Raw genomic sequence first — 23895 nt, forward strand, 5'->3', positions numbered from 1 at the left:
AATAGATTTTCGATATATTTATTAGTGTAGGTTTATAAATTATAATAGGGCGAATTGTAAGTACGTGGCGATGACCGACGCTTCTAATCTCCCAAAATCGACTGACTTAAGTATATCAAGAGTTCTTATCTCTAAAGCTTAACAATGTACAGTTTCTTATAGATAAAGCTCGATCTATAAATGGGAAAAACACTTGAGGCTTACGACTATATTTCGTCTGTTTGGTGATTGTGTTAACTTGTATTTACTTTTTGAATTTCCTCGAATAACCTCGTAGCACTTAAGTTTTTCTTTAAATTCACTCATATCACTTTTGGCAAACATCCTTGCGACGCCTTGCATTGATCGCTTTGCAAAAATGCAATTCATGTAAGTCATTCCAAATTCATTTACCCTTCTTCTTCTTTTTCTATTGATCATTTTCGCCAATGAACGATCGAACTGAGTCCTATATATCCCGAAAGTTTAAAGCTAATTTCAATATACACTGTTCTGCGCACTTCTTGCATATTTCTGATTATTTTTGTCACTTCTGCCGCTTCGCACGCTTATATGTATTGTCTATCTCTTCCCAAGATTCTTCGCCGATTTCATTACCCGTTTCATCCCCTGTGCTTTCGTCTTTGCCATTTTTCTCGCACAAATGTGTTTGTTAGGTCCTCATCATTTTGCAGTGTATACTCTATTCGGATGAAGAACTCTTAAAATCTTCCGAAATTTTCTTTTGTCCTGCTTATACACGTGTTTGTTTAGTATTTCAATTCATGTTTTTATTTTTCGTTTAGTTTTTGTTGTGTATTTTGTGTTGAGCCCCCAAATTATGTGGAAATGAGTTATAATAACTTTTATTTATCTTATAATGTGTTTAATAAACTGATCCTTAATGATTTAGATCGACTATAGTTAAAGGGTTTTTGCAGAAAACGTCGTTGTCGACACATCTAATCCTTGAACCAATTCCACATTGCAGCAAATATGTTTAGCAATTATGCACTCTAGTCGACATTTTTCTTTACACATAATTTTGATTGACATACTTTGTTATCTATTAAAGCGTTAATATGACCAATTAAGTCAATTTTAGTTTTGACTGCGAAGACAACTTTGCATTCAACAGAGGCTGTCGCATAGACTAGGTATGTGCTAGCCACACAGTCCAACTAGTCTATGTTCTAGTTGCGACGACCTAAGACAGACTGTATGCTAGGCATCTAAGCCGACTCCGGCGTGATGACTATGACAGGTGAGCGTATCATTTAGTACCATTTAGGAAACCAAAGTGTACAACCAGGCGATACTTTGAAAGATTGAAACTTTTTTTATCATTAGTTGTTTTGGATGGTTTTTCGATTTTCGAGGTCGTACACGAAGAGCAGATGTAACTCCGACGCAGATTGCTTGGCACAATGAAATTCTGAAATCCAACATCAAGCGGTATAATCAGAAGGAACATTAGTCCCGGTAATACTTTCCCAACTTTTCTTCCCGATAAAAACTCTTACATTTCTGCCTAAAAATGGACTATGACACCAAATTCACAACTATGCACCACATCTAGTCAGCCAGTGGACTCGCAAGTACATACTTCTTGGCATGCTAAATCATATTACCTCCTACCTAAACTGAGGCCGTCTTAAATGAGACCATCTTTTTAGGTCCACCTTATAAGCTTATAGAACAGGTCCACCTTATAAGCTTATAGAACAGTTAACAATAACAGAGATAAAAAAGATTATTTGGTTTTAGATATTGGAGCGCCAGAAAAAAAATCGTTATTGTTGTGGTATGTCACAAATATGTGTAGTAAAATTATCTCTACTGTAGTATTTATGTGCCTATTGCCTAATTTCACACTTTTTCAAGAAAACTTGACAAGGGTATGCAAAGTTAGTGTAGTTCTTGGTCAAATTTAAAATCAGTATAATAACTTACGAATTAATATATTTTAGATAAAATGCCTTGACGAATTTACTAATACAACATCAGGCACGGCACATTGGAAGTATAAAGGCATTCCTTACGCAATATCTGAAGATCTGCTGTGCCTTAAATCTGACCATCAAATCTTGATGCGTGTGTGCGATACAAATTATGGGCGTTGGATACCGGATCTGATAGAGTGCAAAATAAAAATAAACAAAAACCTGCACTGCCCTGATGACCTTTTTGAAATTCGAAATGTTGGTAAACTTCCGATTTGTCTAAAAATTTCAACTGAACCTAAAGCATTTAATGAACAATTTTGCTACGGCTCAAATATAATTCCAATGGATTTAAGAAGTTTTGAACTATCCAAAGTATCTCAGTTCTTGAAAAAAATGAATATAAGTGAATATTGGCTTCCAATTCGTCGAAATAACGAGCTAATGCCTTATGAAGTACGTTTGCCAGGAAAATCATGGAGAAAAAAAATAAATAGGAGTATAATACACTTGAAAAATAACCCCAACGAGCACTGTCTGAAGCATACTATAAGTAATCAAACTCCAACGGACTTTAAAAGCCAAATAGTATCTGTGGACTGCAATGCTTTCTTGAATGCAGTTTGCATTTTTAGGTCGGAACTGATATCTAATGCTGGATGCCCGAGCGGCTTTGGAGCTTTAGTCTATCAGCCGGCAGTATGTTATGGTATTGACTGGAATAATACTACTTCTGAACCGCTCGGTCTTAAAGAGTACTTAAAAAAACGAAATTGGCTTAGACGGATTTTAGCAAAGTATGTATCAAAGAAAAATCGACACGAATTTTTCAAAATTGATTTCTTTTTTCACCACTTGACAGAAGAATATGTTATAATAATGAGTCTATCTGAAAATTTCCAAATTGTTAGCAAAGGCTCGAAATGGATTCCAACTTTAAGCAAAAAAATTGTGAAGCCAAGTAGAGCTGTTGAAATGGTATTGGAAATAGATCACAGCTCTAAAGGGCTCAGATTGGTGATTTATAATCGAAAGTATTTATGGGGTAATAACAGCTCTTATGCTGGTGTTAAATGTTTTGCATTTTTAAAATATGGCACCTTAAAAAATGCCAGGTTGGACCTTATTTGGGAGAATCAAAAACAGTCGTATTCAATATTTAAAGTCAATATAGTTTCAAGCTATCGCACCGAATATTGGTGTGAAGGTCACAGTATTTTCGATTTTCAACTGGTTTCCGCCCGGTTATTTGTAGATGTTAACAGAAACACAGCGCCTGTCTTTGTTTTACGCTGGAACGTCTCATGTATAAATGCCAATTTGGCTGATAGCTTGTGTAACGAAGTAACCGATAAAAATGTAAGAAAGCTGGTAGAAGGCATTTATGGAAACAAAAATCTGGGTAATCTTCTCATATACGACGTTCGAATAATGGATGTGGAATGGATCAAAAATATGTGCGTTGTGTTTTGGATTCACATAACTGCGGCTCTGAAAAGAACCGCTTCAATTTATCACAAGGAAATTGCCTTCGGGGAAAATACACCGAAAACTCCAAAGGATTTTGTTGCCTTTATGCAAATTAAAATTACACTAAGCAATTTTTTTTTTAACTTCATCAAAAACTCTACTTATCTCATACGTAGTACAGATTACTGTTTTTCAGAGCTTTCATTTTCAAACGACGGAATGCACCTGTGGACTACAACGCGTGTTGGTGAAATCGCTATGACAAAGAATTTGTGTATTCAAAAAGATGGCATGCCTTATACGCGATTATGCTTAGGTGATTTTGTCCATGGCGCATATTGGAAAGAGTTAACACAACCAGTCGTATGTGAAAGTCCCAAGAATAATACCAAAGTATTGCATGATTTGCAAGTAGCCAAAATGTTTAAGTCCCCACCAGATAAAGTTTTAAAATATTTGAAATATACAATTGCAAATAGTAAAAATAATATAGTCCCTGCTGACATATTCTTTATTTATAACATTATTCAGTCAGTGCTTGAAGTCCATTCATCAAAGTCTGCGTTTCAACAGACAAATAAAGACTTAACTAAATGGAAGAATGTCCTGTATCAGATTTTCGATATATACAATATATTAAGAGGCCTTGACTCCAAAATTATAAAGATGTCTGCTGAGCTAAACGCAACAAATAAGTTTTTAAAATCGTTCGAAATGTTATGTGACACTTTATCAACTGATTTATCTTTCACTCAAATAGATAATGGTGAAGAGTATTTATCTGAATTGCACAGTGAAACAATTGACTATGATGATATAGGAGTATCAGTATACATTTCAAAATATATTTTATATTTCTCAATTAATCCAAGTATTGCCAATGTTTCTGGAATAGCATTGTTTGCGAACAATAATACAGAAAATACACATACAAAACTAAAGGGAGCATTTCAAAATGAACATTACCGCTTTCTTCAAGTAAATCATGACATTAATGATATTGTTAATGAACCTGACTTAGAGCTTGCCGTATATTTGCCAATAGAACTCTTTGACACCTTGAAAGCTTCAACCAATGAGACAAATGACGTTATTGTTGTTATTAAGGTATACTCAAGTGATGAACTATTTCAACAATCTAATAGAAATTTAACACTATTAAGCCGAGTGGCATCTATATCATTACCTGGGTATAGTTCATTTCTGCCTGTACCTGTGCCACTTATCTTTCGCCAATCCAAGAACAAGGGAGTAAGTCCGCCTGGTTCCTGTTTAATCTGGAACTATGAGGGATGGATCGATGGTTATAGTATGTTAAAATATTTCGAAAATAACGGAGGTATAGCGCTATGCCTTTTGAGGCGTTTGGCACCAACTGGATATTTCTTAGAGAAAATTAATTCCATCGAAAATCATTCTATACATAACGATTTAAGTATGAATAATACACAGGTAAATGGAAGTATTATATGTGTTATTTTACTTTTCTGTTCCATACTGATGGTTATAGGATTCTTATTTTGCAAGTGCATTTGTAGGCGTTTGTAAACAATTGTATTACTTTGAACATTGAGATAAATTCGTCGTTTGTTATTTGGCCATGAGCGACTTTTAGATTAGATCAAACTTTTATTTTATTGTAATCTATAAATAAAAGAGGCCTCAATCAAAACAGCACTGAGCTTTTGTTCCAATGAAATGGCAAGAAATCTTCCGTTCTTTTGTGTGCAATATACATAGATCGCCGCTTAATGATATTCCAGATTTGCTATATGATATGTAACATGTACCTTGATTACAGTCTGATCGTATGAACGATATCGGGAATAATGCACGCCCATTCTACAGACGCTATAATGTTAAGATTAAGCATGGATTAAGATTTTAGTAATGCTTTGCCAGTTTGTTTCACAATGTCTTTTACAACATTTTTTGTTTTATTTCATTAATTGTCTTGCAATTTCTAGAATTTTCTAGAGTCCGTACTATTTTTATAACTAACTTTCCTCCTGCCAATTTCTTCAATTCTCCTTGACTTGAAAGTAACAGGTCGTGTTTTTTCTTTGCTGCGATTTTTTTGATTTTTCTAAATATTACACGATTTGTACACGGTGGTCTGAATTAAGCAAAAATGGACACAGATGTTGGCTGCATCCAAAAAAATAATGTCGTCAGGTAATAAAGCGTGAGCAGTTAAAAATGACCTCTTGGTTGAACTATGCGATAAAATGCTGCAAACTAAGTGAGTTGGTTCAGATTCTAATCTTTATTACTATTGTGTTGCTATTTTTGGGTATGCGAACGGGATGAAATCGCTCATGCGCCAAACAAAAGAAGGCTTTAAGTGACTGATCAGTTTTGTCATTGATAAAGATAGTATTCGCCTTCCCTAGACTCACAACTTGCAGTGTAAAAACCAAATAGAAACAAATTCACTAAAAATTTGCCGTTCTTGGCTTTCCCTTGATTAAACAACGTCTGATGTGTTGTCTTACATGCAAGATGATAACCGACAACTTAAAGTTTCATCGTTCAAGGTAAAGGACAGTAATTTTTGTATAACCGTTAATCGTAGAATCAAAGATATCCTAGATTCGTTTAAAAGTATGCATAAATTTAAGTATGTAGTGACGTTATCACATAATTAGCACTGTCCAAAGAATTAAGAATATGCTGAGTGACAAAAACCAAACCATCCACATCCACTCACTGTATACAATCAATATCCCAAGCGGGCGATCTCGCTCCGCAAATAATATAAACAAATCGGCAATATGTGACATATTCACATAATCAGCTCTTTCGGAAGAAATACAGAGTTGCGAATCCTACGCAATGTACACATAACCACATCCGCTAGCTGAATACAATTAATAACCCAAGCGGGCCATCTCGCTATATAAATAATGTAAACATAAGGGCAGTATAAGAAAGATTTGTGTCACTAACATTTAGTCTTAAGCTGAGATCAAAAGAATAAAGACGTGAACAATATTTCTCCGATAATTTTGTATATCTTAATGTTGTCCTTAGTCAACTGACGGGACATTAGTTCGACTCAAAATATGACCACTACTTTACTATATATACTGTCGGGTCGCGCAGTCGCAATATCTTTCGTTTTCTAAGCCTCCTTCTCTTGCTAGCTCTTTCTTGTACTCCGTCTCACACCTACACCTTTAGCTTAGCGGTCTGCTGATCGCTCTGCAATAAAATCGCTCATCACCATTCGCTTTCGTAGCCTACATGCAGGGGGAGCAGTACAATGCGAAGCACAGGATAGTCACCCTCGTAGACGATGGGATATTAATAATCAACGAGGGCCCATACGAAAAACTCCGGGGATGGCAGCTTTTCCTCTATTAAACATCATCGGGTATAATCACGTATCAAGTATGCCACTACTCTAGAGTATTAACGGTCTAAACCGTCAAGTAATCCAGAAGCTAAAGGAAGAGGTCCGCCGAATCAAAAACCATCGGGATTCCGTGCGTCGCGGGACTAGGCATCTTAGCGAGCGTATCCATCTTGCTCCATCTTGTGTGGAGAAGAAGGAGAGTCACACGGAAGTCGCAACACATCGCCAACGACTTCAAAGTAATCGAGGACGACCACTCTTCTAAGGGGGGAGTAGTTACTAAAATTTTAGGCTAGCAAAGTTGTCGGAAGATATCGTAGGTGACTCTCAGATCACCCTAGTGTTTCTAAAGTGCAGACTTAGAACTTGTCGTGGTGCACCAAGGTGAGTAAAGCGCTGTTACCACGGGGCAGCATTTTCCGCAATCACGTGGTCGGCTTTGAACTTAAACCAATTCGCTGTGCGTGGTTGCATTGATATTTTATTTATTTCAGATTCCATACTTTTATCAGTCTTGTAAATTTCTATCGTTCTATCTTAACAATTGTTAATTAATCCGGAGCCAATTGCGAGATAGCTTTCTTGCTTTCCTTTCTTACATGGTATACAGCAGCTTATACATTTCTTCTTTTCCAATTTTGTTACATAGAACTCATTCCCAATATGTTCCTTGGTATTTTTGACTGAAAGGTGGCCAAGCTCAAATGTTCACAGCTCATACAGCTCATCATACCTTAAGACTACTGCGAAGTTGGGGAACTTAACTGTAGCGTTTTTTTCTTCTTCTGTGCATCGAGTGTCGAAATTTTCCAAAATAATTGTTGTGAAATTTGACTAACAGCTTAATTTGGTTTTTAGATGTGTAACATGAAAAATAAACGGATTGATATCGAAGCATAAGAATAAGGCAATTCTACAACTGCAAATGAAAATTCAAATTAGTTGTTTGTTTTTACTATGAATATATCTGCACATAGTAGTTCTCTCTGAATATGTATAATTAATATCCCGCTCAGGAATTCCTCTTAAATAGCCTGTATCATGGGAAATGTGCAACTAAGCCAACTTAATTATAGACTGTGAGCTAACGTTTTTTTTTGTCTCGTCAAATTATTATTTATCCATACATCCTTAGAGCCACTGGCTTCCCAAAATAAAAGGCTCCAGGAAAAATTGAATTGAGAGTCAAAGACACATATTTTTGGAGCAAGTCCGCCATAACCTCTGGCTTAGGAATTAGACTATCTGAAAACAGAAAATTGTGGATTATGATCATTCCTCCAACACGCTAGTTTAGGTGTTGGAGGAATGATCATAATCCTCAATTTTCTCCTATGGCCAAGAATGATCAAGAAATTTCATAATTTGCCGCCTATCACGTAACTTCCCGTTGTTTATTTACACTTTGTACTGTTCTTATTCTCATAGTCAATTTGCCTCCAATTCTATCGATATGCTTCCCATAAATTAGCTTTTTGATAGGTGCTTTTACTAAGAGTTTCCTGTGTTGGAAGATGAATTCTACTATCTGCTAGCCCAAGCTAGCGGCAATGCCATCAAAGGAAAAGCAGTGCGTAACACAAACAACAAAGTGATTTCACATATCTTTTAACTTTTGATAATATAGACGAAAGTATACTTTGATCATAAGACTTCGATTGGTTAAAACGCAGGTTTGGCGAACAGGTTTCCACAATTTGAGTTGGTCAATGCTTTGATGCTGACGAATGGGTTCACAGTCTGAACCCTTTGCTTAAAAGGTTAAAAATTATATATGTCTGCTGACGACGGTAATGTCGTGGAAAATGTTTATAACTAGGCTTCCGTCAATCGAAAAGTTCGAGAACTTTTCACTAAAATTAAGACTTACGAGCCTCACATGTCGCGTAGAAGTATGTGAGGTTCTCTCTCAGTAGTGGAAACTTTCGAGCAGGGCTGCAGTGCCCTTCCTTTTTTTCTTGAGCAGGGTCCAATCCTCTAAGCACGCACAACTTTTACCCGGGCCCCGATGCCAGAAGTCGGCACTAACGATTATATACAAAGGTAGTCACCTTTCTTTACGATCACAAGCTGACCAAAACTGTCACTCTTACAATTATGACAAACGTTTTTTGTATTTTTGTGTATTTGACTATAATTCTTGCCAATTAAAGGGTATATGATAGTCGAGTTCATCGGCTATATCGATCCTATTGTAAGACCTAATAAAAAGTAGGTTCCTAGGTTCCGTGCTTTTTTGTGAAGGTAGTAATCTTTACTTTTCTAAACGGATCCGTTTTTTATTTAATAAGCTGTTTAGAATGCAGTTTGAAGAAAACAGTTACCTGATGAGAAAGAATTTTAATTTATTTTATCTAATTTATTCAAAATATTTCGACCGATATAAATTAATGACTTGCCGATAGTGAATTTATATAAAATAAGAGAGAATGCTATAGTCGGGTTCCCGACTATCTGATACCCGTTACTCAGCTGGTGTGAATGCGATATCGACAGATATTAAGGAATAAAATGGGAAAGGAAAGCTCATAGCAGTGACCACCTGCATGCAGCTTCCCAGAGCTCAATTCATTCTTAGATAAAACCTCTTGGCAAACGCTCGCATTTTTTTGACGCTGCTCAATATTTTTTTTATTATTTTTGTTTTTTTTTTGGATTTTAATTTATTAATGAGTTAAGTACTCGCAGATTGACGGGAGATTTGGCAGTGAATAGGGGTTTAAATTATGATTACGTAAACTTGAGCCCAACTTTACGCGCATCATGGAATGGATATTTTAGAGTACGGGTCACGCGGTCAGGACGCGGTGGTCAGTGGTCCGTGGTGGGCGCAGGAAGAGCGTTGGTTTAACTCTGAGCTAGCCGCTGCAACTCGTAGCGAGCAGAACCAAGGAAAAGAGTTCGGCGTTACACCATTAATCAGCTGGGCTAAGTAGGACATAGAATTTTCAACATTTTTTATGAATATCGGATAGCGGATTTTAGGGGTCAGAGTGGGTGTGGACAAAACGATTTTGGCATATCGATTGAAATTGGCAAAACTGATTTAATCCAAACTAATTAAATCATTTCTCAAAAGTGTGGGCGTTGTGTGTGCGGTGTGTGTGAGTTAGAGTGGAGGTGGCAAAAAGTTTTTAAGCAAATCTATAGAAATTTACAAAACTAATATACATATGAAAAAATTGCAAAAGTGTGGCCGTGGGAACATGGGGCATTAAATTTGCGCTGCGTCTATGTCTCTAGAATCTGCTTGCTTAATCTCAACCTTCCAACCTTTTTTAGTTCCTGAGATCTCGACGTTCATGTCGATATCTCTAGACAGGTCCAGATGTACTCGGCTATTGATCTTGAGCAAGAATATATATAAACCTTAAAACGCTTCCTTCTATGAGTTACATATTTTTCAACTAATCTAGTATACCTTATTAATATACATAGTAATATATACCCTATATACCCTACTACTATATACATACAAAGTTTTTATTAACGATAATAAATTTCTACAAATTCGCTGTTTACTCTACCAATAATAAGTTCATCATGAATCGGGCACAATTAGGCTGACGTACTACTTTCAAAAATAATAACAGTTTTTTATTAATATTATATACATAACCTTCACCTTCACCATATGTAGACCATATGTAGAAAAATACAAATTATTAGAATGAAGTCCCACAAACAGTATTTTTATTCGCAATTATGAATCATACCTTATACATTATATGCATTAGTTTACATATGCGTGTTTTGGGGCGTCAGACAAGTAGTGGTCAATCCACTCTTCTATTACGGGTATATTTTGATTACTCCATTGAATTTCTTCTTTGATATTTCGAAGTGACTTCTCTATAATGTGTTGTGCACGGCCAAAATGTCCATGATGCTTATCGTAAAAATTTTTAACCGAATCGTAACCTTGTTGAGTAGAAAACATTCCCGTTGCAGATGAAATAAGCTTGCTCCAAATATTTGTGTTGTTATAAAACCTTGAACGAAATGTAATTTATTTAGTTAAAAATTTGCTTTACAATACTATAAAATATTAAAAACTGTGGAAGGCATTGAAATTGAAATTGGCTGTATGTGCCCGATCCTTATGACTGATAACACAATCGGAAGGTAGCACAAAAACTGAAGTCATTGCTTACTTAAAGAACAGTAAATTGTTTATAAAAAAGGGAAATTTGAAGTGATCACAAATGCATTCCTATAAGTTTTAAAAATTCTGAAACAACGATGAAATTTAAGAACCAGCAAGTCAAACACCATGTTACTCATTTAATATCCAAGTGGATAAGCCACAAAATAATTTGTATCAAAGTAGATAAAATTACCAATGGACACATTAAAAAATTTTTAGACTATAGCCTCGGATGAATATATTATATACATTCTTGATGACGATCAATAGCCGAGTCGATCTAGCCATGTCCGTCTGTCCGTATGAACGTCGAGATCTCAGGAACTATAAAAGCTAGAAGGTTGAGATTCAGCAGTCAGCCTACTCAAAGGTCCTAGGGCTACAAACCGCACCAAACTGCCACGCCCACATTTTTGAACCATTTTTCGATATTTTTTTTCAATTTTATTAGTCTTGTAAGTTTATATTAAATTGTCATAGAACTTTTTCCCACGCCCACTCCAGCGCCCTAAAAGCACCCAAAACCACCACGCCCACATCTTTGAAAAAGTTGTGGATATTTTTTAAAAATTGAATTAATCGCTTAAATTTCTATCGGTTTACCAAATACTTTTTGAAACGCCCTAAAGCCACCGAAGCGGTCACGCCCACACTTTGGAACAATTTTGAATTTGTTTCTTATTTTATTTCCCAATATCTATCGATATCCCAGAAAAATGATGAAATTTTACGTTGGCCTTCTCACTAGCTAAGTAAGGGGTATCTGATTGTCGGGGAACTCGATCATAGCATTCTCTCTTGTTTTTATTCACGTTGGTTCTTTTTCAATCCCTAGATTCCAACTCCTTGATCTCGAAAACACTATCGTTTCTTCGTAAGACTATACAATTAATCCAATCGATATAAGTGCTACCTAGTATTTTATTTTAATACACATCATACATTCGGCCTACCTGCCTTATGATCGACCTCGATCTACAATAATAATACTATGGTATGGTTTACAACTATTGTCCAATGTCACTATCTTGCTGGTTCAAATAAATGGTTCTTAAATGGTAATTGCTTAGTTAACAATCAATTAAACTAGTCCTCAATGTATTCTTGCAATTCCTCAACTATAGAGCCTTTTTGGCTAATATCAAATAATAGAATTCTTAAGTACTACCATGAATAGAATTATTAATGGCAAACTCTCCTTTTGTTTAACAACTTATAGCACTGCCTGCTCTGCTCTATTGGCTCAGATAATTTACCTTTCCACAGCTTGGAACACTATGGAGTGTGCGATTATGAATGGTTCTCGGTACTGTGTATGTAGTGTACTGTAGTGTATAACACTGTACAAAATGTATTATAAAGTTTCCTACTTTACTTTTTGTAGCTGGGACCAATACTTTCTTTTTAAGGCCTTTTTAAATTTTTTCAGCATCAAGGTGACGCAATTTTTCATGATTTTTCTCCAAGTGCACCTAATAATGTAATTTGTCGCGGAGTTTGCTTCTCTAAGTGATATTCCACTACGGTTGATTTTATAGCCAAGGACTTCACGTTGATGTTGTAAAAATTGTTCTAACTTATACGATCTACTAATTTTTTTTAGGATTACTAAATATTCCTCTACAGTTTTGGTAGCTATCACTTTATCATAGATATATACTACTATATGTTTGTTTTTAATAAAGTCTACTAATACTTCTGTAATAATTCGTTGAAAATTGTCTGATCTATTTTTAAGCCAAATGGCATTCGTAAATATTCTTGTTGCTCTTGAGGTGTTACGAAAGAGGTAAAAAGTATACTATGCGAATATACGCATCTTGCCTTCTAAGTACTCTAAGATTTTTCCAATTAACGAAAGTGGGATCTTTTACTATTCGCTTATTAAGTCCTCTATAATCTACGCACATTCAAAACTATGGCAGATGCATAAGGAGATTTACTTTTGCTAATTACATTATTTTAAAGAAGATCATCCATTGTTTCAAATACTTTCTCTTTTTCATAATATGACAAACGCCAAGGTGAGCAATGGAATGGTGTAGTATCTGTAACTCTAATCGTCATTTGATAAGTAGGTGCGGTTTTATAATCTAAATTTTTGGTTAAATAATGAGTTTTTACTATTTCTCTACACTTTTCATTGGCTACTTTTCCGAATTCATTCCCTTTACTAATTATTTCCTTCGATATATCCTAAATAGCTACTAAAGAATTGTTCGTTTTCTAACTGATTATTTTCTTGATAACTATTTATATCATTTTATTTATATTATTATATAAATTTACTTATATTAATTTCCTTATTTAAAAAAAAGAGATGCACTAAATATGTTATTACTATTACTATTACTGTATATTCCGTATTTATTTGTTTCTTATGGATTAATTGGACTTACATTATTTTCATTGAATCTCGTCCTAGTATATACAATGCACTAAATTCTTGCAAAAATGTTTGTTGTCTGTATGGTATTTACTTCTTTGCGGTTTTAATCTGATATTATTTGGAACTTAAGATTTTTGAATAAAACTTACTGGACTTCCTGTGTCAAACAAACTTAAAACAGTAATAGAACTCTCTTCACCATAATGAAATACTAACTTAACAGATTGAACATGTAACGCGGAATGCGTTCAATGAGTAAAAATAGAAAGATAAGAGAGAACAATGAAGTCACATAAAATAAATTTACAAACAACCATTAAGTAAACAGAAGGAAAAACATTTGAATTTAACAAGCTACGCTCGTGCGCCTGGTACGGCATGGAGGGGCACACTAATGTGGCCAAAATGAGTCGGGAATGCGGGCACACCACACCTCGGCAAACCGCTAAATAATGCGGACCCCAGCCCTTCGAAAGTCACATCACTCCAGCCGGTGATCAGCAGCAGCACAACTAGCAGGACCCGCGGAGAGGACTAGCACCTACGGACCAGTGGTAAGGACTCAAGAGGAGACGGGTATCGTTCCAACTATTCTCACTTTGCAGACCTGATCGGCCTCTCAAACTCTTTTCATTTTGGTAGACCTACCCGGCCCCTCAAACCATTCTTACTTTGGCAGACCCGATCGGCCTCTCAAACTCTTCTAACTTTGGTATACCTGCCATTCCCATTTTGGCAGACCTGATCGGTATCTCAAACCATTCTAACGTTGGTAGACCGTATCGGCCGGCCTCTCAAACAACGGACGTCTGCAATCGCTCTTTATATGCCCCAATTTTCGATAATTTAACATCGTACAATTGTAGGTTCTTGTTGAATGTTTATTGATTTGGTCATCTGAACGTTACTCGAATCATTCAGATTTACAGAAATGCCCCGCTAATCACCTATCTTTACTTTGTCATAGCTTCTTACGCAATTCATCCAATGATTCACAGTAGGCTAATTGTGAGCCCACTCACAATTGCACGAATTACATCAGAATCCGCTAGAATTGCTTGTTTTGAAATGCCACACATAGCGATGTAATATTGTGTATCTTCATCATATTTTAGTCTTGCTTGTTTATTTTAATCATGTCCCACGCCGTCACTTTTCGTTCAAAATATCAACTCTTCCATCAACATTACATCGGCCTCAAGTTCAGCAACACGCTTGCGAGATAGATACGGTTTTTCTAAGTTGTTTAAATGTTGCATCTCTAACTATACATATTCATTATCTCATTTGTTGGTTCTTCATCTGCTTTAATGGTTTTAGCTAGGCTTGTCGCTATGGTTGTATTTTTATTCTCGCCCATTACACTCTTAAAGGCGTTGCGGAGTAGAACTATAGTCGCGTCTTCACCAAAATAAACTGTTTCTGCTTTTAATGTGTCAATTAACACGGGTTTTGATTTTTTAAGAATAACATTATATCCCATGGTAATCCTGCTTTATTATTATTGTCCCACACCTGGTTTCTGTATCAAGTTTTTTTATTTTCGTTGTTTCTCGTTCAAGATCTCGATTAAAACTCATCGCTCTCGATCACACTATCGTTTTTTCTTAAGACTTTACAATTAATTCTATCGATATTAGACACAGGAGGGACAGGAGCTCTGCAGAAAGATCGGAGCCCGAAGTCATAGTAACATAGGCAGAACAAGAGAACACCGAGATGGAATGAAAAAAGAGGCGCAAAGCGGACAAAAGGGTGGAAACGGAGATCGTAGACCGAGAACGCGGCCGGGGCAAAAGGACAAAGGAATAACTATCCCATACGGAATCCATGAGGATCAGCCCTTCGGAAACTCGCCCGCATATACAGGAACTATAGAAGCAAAATAAATCTGTATACGCGGAGAGTGCTAACAGAGCTTCAAAAACTAGCCGAGGAAGTGGAGGAGATAGAGGCGGCGGTAAATTATGCCGGAACCAGCCAATCAGCACAGCAGCAAGTCAGAACGGAAATATGCGTGCGATGTGGAGGCAGCGCACATGCGTCACAAACATTTAGTAACCCGCCAAGATTATTTTGCTGTGTATGGGCAACGAAAAGGAACATTTGAACTGCGATGGATACCAGATGGTGGCCACAATAGAAATCGGAGAACAAGCGGAAGGACAGAGGTAGTTATCGACATAAGAGCATCACGAAGAGTTATAAGCAAGAGCCAGTACCAAGAGCTAAGGGAGCAGGGCAAGTGGACAGAAACCAGGACGGAGATTACGCTCGGCAACGGAACCAGACAAAGAACGACGGGCAGGTTAGAGGCAAAAATCCGATTTGGAGAAAGGTTGTTTACAATATCATTCATGATACTGGAAAGGTTGTCAGGTGGAATCCTGCTAGGCATAGATCTTATGGCAAGATTTCACTTCGTACTAAGGTGCGGAAATCGGGAGCTGGAGATATCAGCGTCAGGAAAGGACGATGGCAGTGAAGACAAACAAGAAGGGAACACCAGCACTTAACACTAATTGTATTTCAGAAATGACCACAACACGAAGTACTAAACCAACACAAAACACAACACAAACACTAATAAAAACACAAGTCATGTCGTTACGCCACCCAAGATGGGCAGAGAAAGGAAGTGGGGCACGCAACGGCCAGAAGGGCAACCGCCTATATCGAGAGGCAACGGGGGAGCCACGGCAAAGTTCACGGGAGCAGTCTTCATGAAACAAAGCTAATAACATTTAACACAACAAGCATTCAGCAATGGGCCGTAGAAATGGGGACCCGCTTGACCGTGGCACTCCAAGTGCAAGAACAACGGATCAACTGTTGTCTTCCCCCGGACCAAAGTATCTCACCGCCTCAAGAACGGACCCTGGACTTCACATCAACAATATCAACCCATTTCTCGTTAAAAAGCAAATTGATAATACCTTAACGGTGACACTAAAGAATGAAAGACACTTCGTAATGACTCTATTTTAATTAAAACAAAATCAAACGTATAAGCTCTTAAGCTGTTGTGACTTAATGCTTTTGCTCAACATTAATATTTCCGTAATCATACACTACTATCCAAACACTACTAAAGGAAGAATTTACTCAAATGACTTCAGAGAAATGATAAGGATATTGCACAAGAATTAGAATCCAAACGTGTTAATAAAGTCCGAAAAATAATAAAAAGCTCCCTTAGGAGACCGGTCTCATTATTGTTACTTCCAACACCCTTTTTGATTATGAGTGATTGTCTACTAACGAGCTCCAGTCAGAATTTACATTTCATTATTAATAAGATGCAACAACTGCTTCAAATACGGATCCCTTCACAAATTCAACGAATTATGTTACAACTGCGGTGAAGAACATCAATCGCAACATTGAACAACTGAAAGCCATCACAACTCGGCCAGCAGGAACTGCCCTTTCTTCATGAGACAACAAGAACTCCTGGCAATTAAAAAGTTACACAAATGTGACAACAACCCAGCTCATTATATTCTTAAAGGCCGCTATTGCGATGAAAGTCCTCTTCTATTTTCATATATCGCCAAGAAATCAAATTATGAATTGAACAACTTAAAGGGACCTCAACATTTCAAAGGACCTGAACTAGAAATCCAGTGACTAGAAATTAAATTCTCAATCATCCAACTTTTCAACTGGATCTCAACAACTCAATGCACCCGTACTTCCAATCACGAGCAATCAAAAAATATCAAAACATTTTGTCAAAGTGTGGGCGTGGCTTTTGTGGTTTTGGGGCGTTAGAGTGGGTGGGGCCAAAGCATACCTTGTCCTGGACCTGCCTGAACCCACAAAAACTCCACTAGCTGAGTAACGGGTATCTGATAGTCGGAGAACTCGACGATAGAATAACAATTATACAAGAACGTTCAGTAGAATAGTGGTTCTGAATACACGGCAGGAAATTTATAGGAAATAACGATATTATTAAACGGACCCTATCATCGAATTTGAGAAAATTATGGGCAATGATTAATTGCGTATTTGTACCCGTTATTCGTGGTGTAAAAGGGTGTGATAGATTCGTAAAATAGTATGTAACACCGACCGTACGTAACCGTACAAAACTGCCGATCCCATTCTTTTCAAACATGTGTTTATTTCTTTTTCTTTAATTCTGGTATACCAAAAACATGTTGGCCACGTCCACAAGCTATCCAAAAACTATCGACAGTCCACAGAGTTATAAATGGTGAGAAAGTTAAAATTTCACATCATCCAAATGGCTTAATACTACGAAATTGTGTCATTAATTAATAATAAGCACTATTTTTTTTACTTTCAAATTAAAAAGAATCACTTACTTCTGATGAATATAGTCCCAATTATTTGACAGAAAATCCAATAGTGTCGTGTATCCTATGGATCGAGAAGTAACCATACTAATAATTAACATTTTGTCGTTATCGGAAAAAATTGAAATATTTTTGAGGATGGCCATTTCAAGTAGAATAATAATTTTATCTCGCTGCGCTGGACATCCAGCTAGCATTTTTAATAAGTGGGTACGATCACTCTGAATACGAGATTCGGGAAACTCGCGCATACGATCGAGCCCAAACATCCATTCCTCCATAGAGCCCCACTTGAAAATTGAACAAATGAACTCGTTGGGAACCCTAAATAAATAAATTATAAATTTTTTGTATACTCATATTTAATTAACTTAAAATTCCAAGCCACTTACGGAGTTTCAGAGTTTGGAAAAGAACTGTTGATCCATACATTGAAGGCCCTTCTTGCTTCTTTAAAACATGGAAAATATCCAGCTTTACATAAAAACGATGTAGTAAATTTACGGAGTTCAGTTGTATTTATGTCTTCGTTAAAATGTGCAGTTCCTAAGTATTCATATAATGGAGCTAAAAGTTCTATAATGTAAAGCTGAAAATACCGTTTTAGATTATATTTTTGTATTACATTATTTTATGCTCACCTCAAACTTTTTATTAATTGATGATTTTTCTAGACGTTTGCCAACTTGGTCGAGAAATGTGAATACTGGACTCCAAACAATATGATTACGTTCATACTTTAGAAATAATGTTACATTAAGAGCAGTGGAAAAATTAAGTTCACCAGCATAAGCTAAGTTCCAGGCGTCATGCAGTAGTTTTGCCCTTAAAATAAATGTATATTGTGAATTGAAAATATAATATTATATCGGACTTGAATTTGAAAATTTGACAAAATGTGACAACGACTGCCAAAATGAAATTTAGTGAAATTATTAAAAAACCAGTCGAGTTCCTCGACTATCAAATACTCCTTTACTCAGCTAGTAGAAATGCGAACGCGAAATTTCGTAACAACTTTACTACTACTAAGCAGAAAATTATCCATACCACTAACATTACACTCTAATCCGACATGAATGGCTATCAATAAGATAATTTAGATAAATATAGATACATATGTATATCAAAGAAAACAATAAAGACTTTAATCAAGAATTTAAAGAAGTAAATAATTAATTCATTAAAAGTATCATACATAAAACCAAACCAATATGCAATTTTGTTTCAATAATTGGCGCACACTTAAATAAACACATAGATCAAAACAGTATGTTTATCAGGAATGTATCTGATACAACCATAGAGCAAGATTGTCAAGTTTCAAATAAGATTAAGATATGAGAAGTAGTGTTAAGCGGAAACTACATGGAACCAAAAATTAATCTAACCCCATTGTATACACCTTATGAAAAATATCAGCAGCTATTACGAGTAACGTGTGGAATAAAAAGAAAAACTCTCACCCCAATTCGTTATCTTTTTTAATCCATTTAAAAGTCCCCCGCAGATCCAAAGACCAAATATAAGCAATCAGACTCCTCATAAATAACCTTTTACAACAGCACCAGATGCCGCTGCAGACCTCTTAGTGGTCGAGCTGAGGCGTGCCTCATCCAATTTTTTTTTTTTTTTTTTTTTTTTTCATTTTTTGCTTATTTATTGAATCTTTTCTTTTACTTAAGAGACTAACAATAAGTTTTCAAATCTTATTCTAAACTAACTAAATATCATTTTATGAATTTTATATTCTCGTTCCGAAGATACCATGGAGCTCCAGCAATGATTCTCAGAATCCTTGACTGTGCTCGCTGTACTATGTCGATGTTGCTTCTCGATGCGTTGCCCCATAGCTCGGAGTCATAGGTCCATATGGTATGTATAGGGTGTATAGAAATGGGAACAGAACACATCCTTGAGGCTTTCTATAGTATAAAAGCTTCTATAGTACAATCGCTTGAAGTGCTTGAACTGCATCTAACCGCGAACACTCTTTTATATAGGTAAGCCTTTAGAAGCGTATGTATGTTTTGAGGCAGCAGTTTGATTATTTTAAACATAAGTCCATCCAGCCATACTCTATCAAATGCTTGTGCAACGTCTAAGAAGAGAGCTGTGCAATATTCACGGTGTTCAAAGGCAGTGCGAATTTCCGTTGTGATGCGGTAACCTGTTCAATAGGTCCATGTTCTGCCCGAAAACCAAATTGGTGCGATGGGAGTGTGTTTTGAGGTGGGGGCTGATGCGTAGCAGCAGCACTTTTTCAAATAACTTGGATAGACAAGTAAGTGAGCTTATTGGCCTGCATGATGATGGCTGTGTTTTGTCTTTCCCAGGCTTAGGGATCATAATTATAATTGATTTCTTCCACTTTTGAAAGAAGTAACCAATTATGGTTGAAGAGCGTTTAAGAGCAAGCAGATTCGTAGAACTGCACACATTGGGAGCTCGTTGATCATTTTCGGGCTTATTTAGTCGTAGCTGGGCGATTTTCCAGTCTTCAGTTGCTCTTTAATGACTTTCGTTATCTCGCTTGGCCGAAATTCTACAGGATCTTGTGGTGCTAAGTCAGATGCAGTTAAAGGCGGGAGGGTAAATGAGTTAGTGGCTGGATTTGGTTGAAATACTTTTTTAAGATGATCAGCGAAGGCTCTTGCTCTGTCCGTGTCACTGCGAGACCAGTTTCCGGTAGAGTTACGGAGAGGTACAACCGTTTCTGTTGGTGCCTGTAGGTTTATGTGGTCTTTCCACAACGAGTTCTTTGTGCCTGTGCGAGTGATATTCTCGATGTACCTTAGTTGTGCATCCGCTTCTTCTTTCTTAAGCGCTTTGGTAAGTCTTCGAGCAGCTGCTTTTAATTTACTCTTTGCGCCAGGTGATCTGTGCTCCTGCCACTCCCTTCGATGTCGTCGTTTTTCAAGCACATGCAGGTCAATATCTCTACTTGTCTTGTTAAACTTTATACTGCATACATGGTTGTCTTGTGGAGTGGACGCTTTTGCTGTTGCGACAAGTATTGATTCTATATTATAAAAGTATATTAAGTATTGATTCTATGGTATAAAAGATGAAAGAGTACCGGACAGTGATCAGATGAGAGTTCTGGTAGTGCCTCAGCTGTAATCATTGATTGGGATATCCTTTTTGTGATGGAAAAGTCAATAAAATCCGGAAGCTTCATGGGTTCTGCTGGCCAGTATGTAGGCGCTCCCGGGGAAACATAGTTAAGTTTGTGTTGCGGTTTGATGATTGCGTTGTACAGCTGTTTTCCTTTAGGGTTCGCTATCCAATATCCCCGTACATGTGCTTGGTATTTCAATCGCCAGCTGCAAGAAACCTTTCACCAAACGAATCAAAAGTGTTGTGAATTTTTCCTCAGAGATTGTGAAGCGAGGTGGGCAATAGATAGCAGCCAGAGTGAGAGCACCGTTATGGCATTGGAGGTTTATAGGGGTACATTGTAAGCAGTCTTCTTGCCAATTACCAAGAAAGTGGTGCTTAATTCGCAATCTTATTAGTATCCCAGTGTCTTCATGGGCCTTGCCATCCGGGTGATTCGTAAAGTAAAATGTATAACCTGGGATTCAGAAGTTGTACTTTTAGGTAAGGTGAGTCTCTGAGAGTAGCATAACGTCAATGTTTCTGTCGGCTAAGAACTGAGCAATTTATAGGTTGTGCCGCGAAACGCCATTAGCGTTCCAGGTAGCTATTATTAAGGGAGTCATTATCCTGTTTTAGCAGAAACGAGCATTTGAATAAAGATGTTTTGGTTCTTCATAAGCTCTTGCATAGTTTCCTCCATGAAGGTCATGAAGTCTTTCATGCTTTGCTGCACTTGCAAAGGAAGAATTTGGTTCGGTGGCTGGCAGACGAAGGGATGTTAGTTGTAGTTGGTTCCATTACTTTGTGAATTGTTGGTGTGATACGATCCTGAGCTGAATCCACTCGTTTGTTTGGGCGACTCTTGAGTTCCTTGTAAACAATGCATCCTCGCCAGTTGGCTGTGTGTTTTTCACCACAGTTGCTATATAACTTAATTGAACTGTAGGGTGCAGTACGCTTTGGTGTGGCCATATTCGTAGCAGTTGGTGCACTGCACAGGTTTCCTGCGCTTGTGGGCCACTTCTACAGTTATTATTCGGTGCAGTAGATACTGCAGCTTATATATAGGATGTAAACTCATTGGAAGGGAGAAAATGGATTCCTGGAAACGGTTCGTGTGAGATAATGCCGATGACCCATGGGTGCGCGTGTACAAGATTTGGCTCCGCGTGTGTGGCCCGGGCAGGCGCTCTCCCGGCTTGGACGGTATTAATGGCACTATCTGCAAGGCAGCCTGCGCGCCATAACTCCTAACATCGTTGTATTCCAGATGCATTCCATTGGGATACTTTCCCGCCGGGTGGAAGTGTCCACGAGCAGTCTCTCTACTCAAGGGACGCAGTCGAGGCGAAAGAAAAGACATACGGACGGAAAAAGGATACGACGGACAGCGGCAACCTTTTGCGAGATAAATTGGTTTGGCGATAGGACACAGCGCTGATGAAGAGCAATCTGGAAGCTCGCATCCGTGCATTGCCAGGAAGTACCAAGGTGGTTGTAACTCAAAGAAAACCTGCGGAAACATATTGGAAGGCTGCGAGCGTATCTAGGTCGTCGACGCAGGCTACTCCTCCAGTACCCAAAGGACCCAAAGAATCATCCCGGATTTGAAGAGATGGTCTGTAAAACTGCATGGATATCACTGAGTTGGCGATAAAGCGGCTGCGTGCGGCTGAGAGGGAACAAGCCGCAAGGTAGCAGCAGAATACCAGATAGGGCACAGAGTTCGCAACTAGGTCCTACAAAGCTTAGCCATGCGGAAATACCGCACAGACTTCACGATTTCAGCCACCAATAGTACCGTCCTCTTGGTTCACTCCAGTAGTCGAGGGACGTTTCCAAATTGTCCGTTGTCACTGTCAATTATTATGTTTAAGTACGACTAGCTTTCCGTTGGATATTGAAGGGTACGCCCCAATCAATCGGTGATGTCTGTCTACTACATTAAGCAGGATTATCAGAAGTATTTCTGGTATAGAGAATTTTACCGCTTCCACATCATTTTGGTAGGGAATACTGTCAATTTCTGACAGAATCATATCGACTTCATCATGATCCACTAAATTCGCTGTTCTATGCCAGTTAGCAGAACCCCCTTTTGACTTGGTTAGCTATATTTATTGCCTTTAAGAGTAGAATCGTTGTTGCATGAAAGTCCCCATTTATTTCGTTACCTTTGCTGGTGAAAGCAGTTACATCATTTTAAGGGAGATTCATGTGCTTAGTCATCCCAGTCAGATTTATCCGGTGAATCCCCAACCCATTGATCTTTTTGGACCGTGGTCTTCTTTCTGGTGCACTATCCATGCTCTATTCAGTATTCATTAGGGCGTTGATTCCTTGATCCGTGAGAATCAATCCCTCGCTGGCTATCTGTTCGATAGTTTATTCTACTGTTCCTAGATCGAGGTCGTGGGTTATTTTGAACACGCCATAAGTGGGTACTGATTTTTCGCTTAGAAAGATAAAAAGTATGAGAAGGGTCAAGATAAGAACTTTTGATTTTAGCGTTTTACATGTTTTGTTTTGTGTTTTGGAATTTTAAGTTGTTCTTTTCTCTACAACTACATTATGTGTCGTGTTTTCTAGCGTGGTGACAACGACGTCTTATATTTTGCTTGGGTAATTTTGAATAGGGGCCGACTGCAACTCAGGAATTTTTGGCATTTTGTCGTATTATTTAATTTACAGGTAGCGCAGGAAGATATTTGAGTACGAATATAGTCGACCTTTGGGAAATAATATGTAACGAGGAGTAGGATGCAATCTTCTTTGGGGTTTCTGGGTGCTCTGCGATGTTCTCTTTCGATGACATTTAAAGGGATTAAAGGTAGGATTCCGGAAATTGAAACCCGATTATTACCGACGGCTTTAGGTATTGAGAGAGGGAGTGTTGTAATTTGGATTGTGTATTGTGGTCAATCAGAATTGTGAGGCTTACGTAAGTAACATGCGGGTTTTCACAAGTATAATTTGACGAAATAATAATTTGGTTGCGTTTGACATTATTAGGGGTTGGCGTGGCGTATGAAAGGCAACATATAGGTATGATAGGTATGGTGACTATCAAATCAGACTTGGATGCAGTTGCCGTTCCCAAATGATTGGCTTATGTTGCTACTCGTGAAAGTGCGTCGGCCACTGCATATGACTTGCTGGGCTTATAAATTAACTCTTAATTG

The 23895-nt window shown here is 37.5% G+C and overlaps 2 protein-coding genes across 8 annotated transcripts in view; one reads left to right on the forward strand and one right to left on the reverse strand.

The window, feature by feature from the left end:
- Window positions 1-1112: 1112 nt before the first annotated feature.
- On the forward strand, window positions 1113-6386 carry LOC27208060. Of its 5 annotated transcripts, none has more exons than XM_039293070.1 (2): window positions 1113-1243; window positions 1950-6386. In XM_039293070.1, the coding sequence occupies exon 2, from the start codon at window positions 2070-2072 to the stop codon at window positions 4938-4940; it is 2871 nt and encodes a 956-aa protein (XP_039149004.1). In that variant the 5' UTR covers window positions 1113-1243; window positions 1950-2069; the 3' UTR covers window positions 4941-6386. The 5 variants fall into 5 exon arrangements, with proteins under 5 accessions (XP_039149004.1, XP_016033090.1, XP_016033091.1 ...); XM_016183687.3 differs by lacking the exon at window positions 1113-1243 and adding an exon at window positions 1320-1886; XM_016183688.3 differs by lacking the exon at window positions 1113-1243 and adding an exon at window positions 1321-1877.
- Window positions 6387-10421: 4035 nt separating this feature from the next.
- Window positions 10422-23895, reverse strand: part of LOC27208523 (endoplasmic reticulum aminopeptidase 1) — a 51415-nt gene continuing 37941 nt past the window's right edge. For all 3 annotated transcript variants that reach the window (XM_039293168.2, XM_039293169.2, XM_039293170.2), the window contains 4 exons: window positions 18253-18436; window positions 18004-18200; window positions 17621-17935; window positions 10422-10742 (listed from right to left, as the gene is read on the reverse strand). In XM_039293168.2, coding sequence (XP_039149102.1) covers window positions 10484-10742; window positions 17621-17935; window positions 18004-18200; window positions 18253-18436 — 955 coding nt within the window. In that variant the 3' untranslated portion in view covers window positions 10422-10483. The remainder of the gene's footprint in view (window positions 10743-17620; window positions 17936-18003; window positions 18201-18252; window positions 18437-23895) is intronic.

This window comes from Drosophila simulans, chromosome 3L, assembly GCF_016746395.2.
Source record: "Drosophila simulans strain w501 chromosome 3L, Prin_Dsim_3.1, whole genome shotgun sequence".
NCBI classification, from domain to species: Eukaryota; Metazoa; Arthropoda; class Insecta; order Diptera; family Drosophilidae; genus Drosophila; species Drosophila simulans.

What these genes read in the sequence shown, in the direction of transcription:
- LOC27208060 (XM_016183687.3), top strand. Translation starts at nt 1,797, where the DNA reads ATGTGTAGTAAAATTATCTCTACTGTAGTATTTATGTGCCTATTGCCT. An exon ending in ACTTGACAAGGGTATGCAAA is followed by an intron (nt 1,887 to 1,949) that starts GTTAGTGTAGTT and finishes AATATATTTTAG; the next exon opens with ATAAAATGCCTTGACGAATT.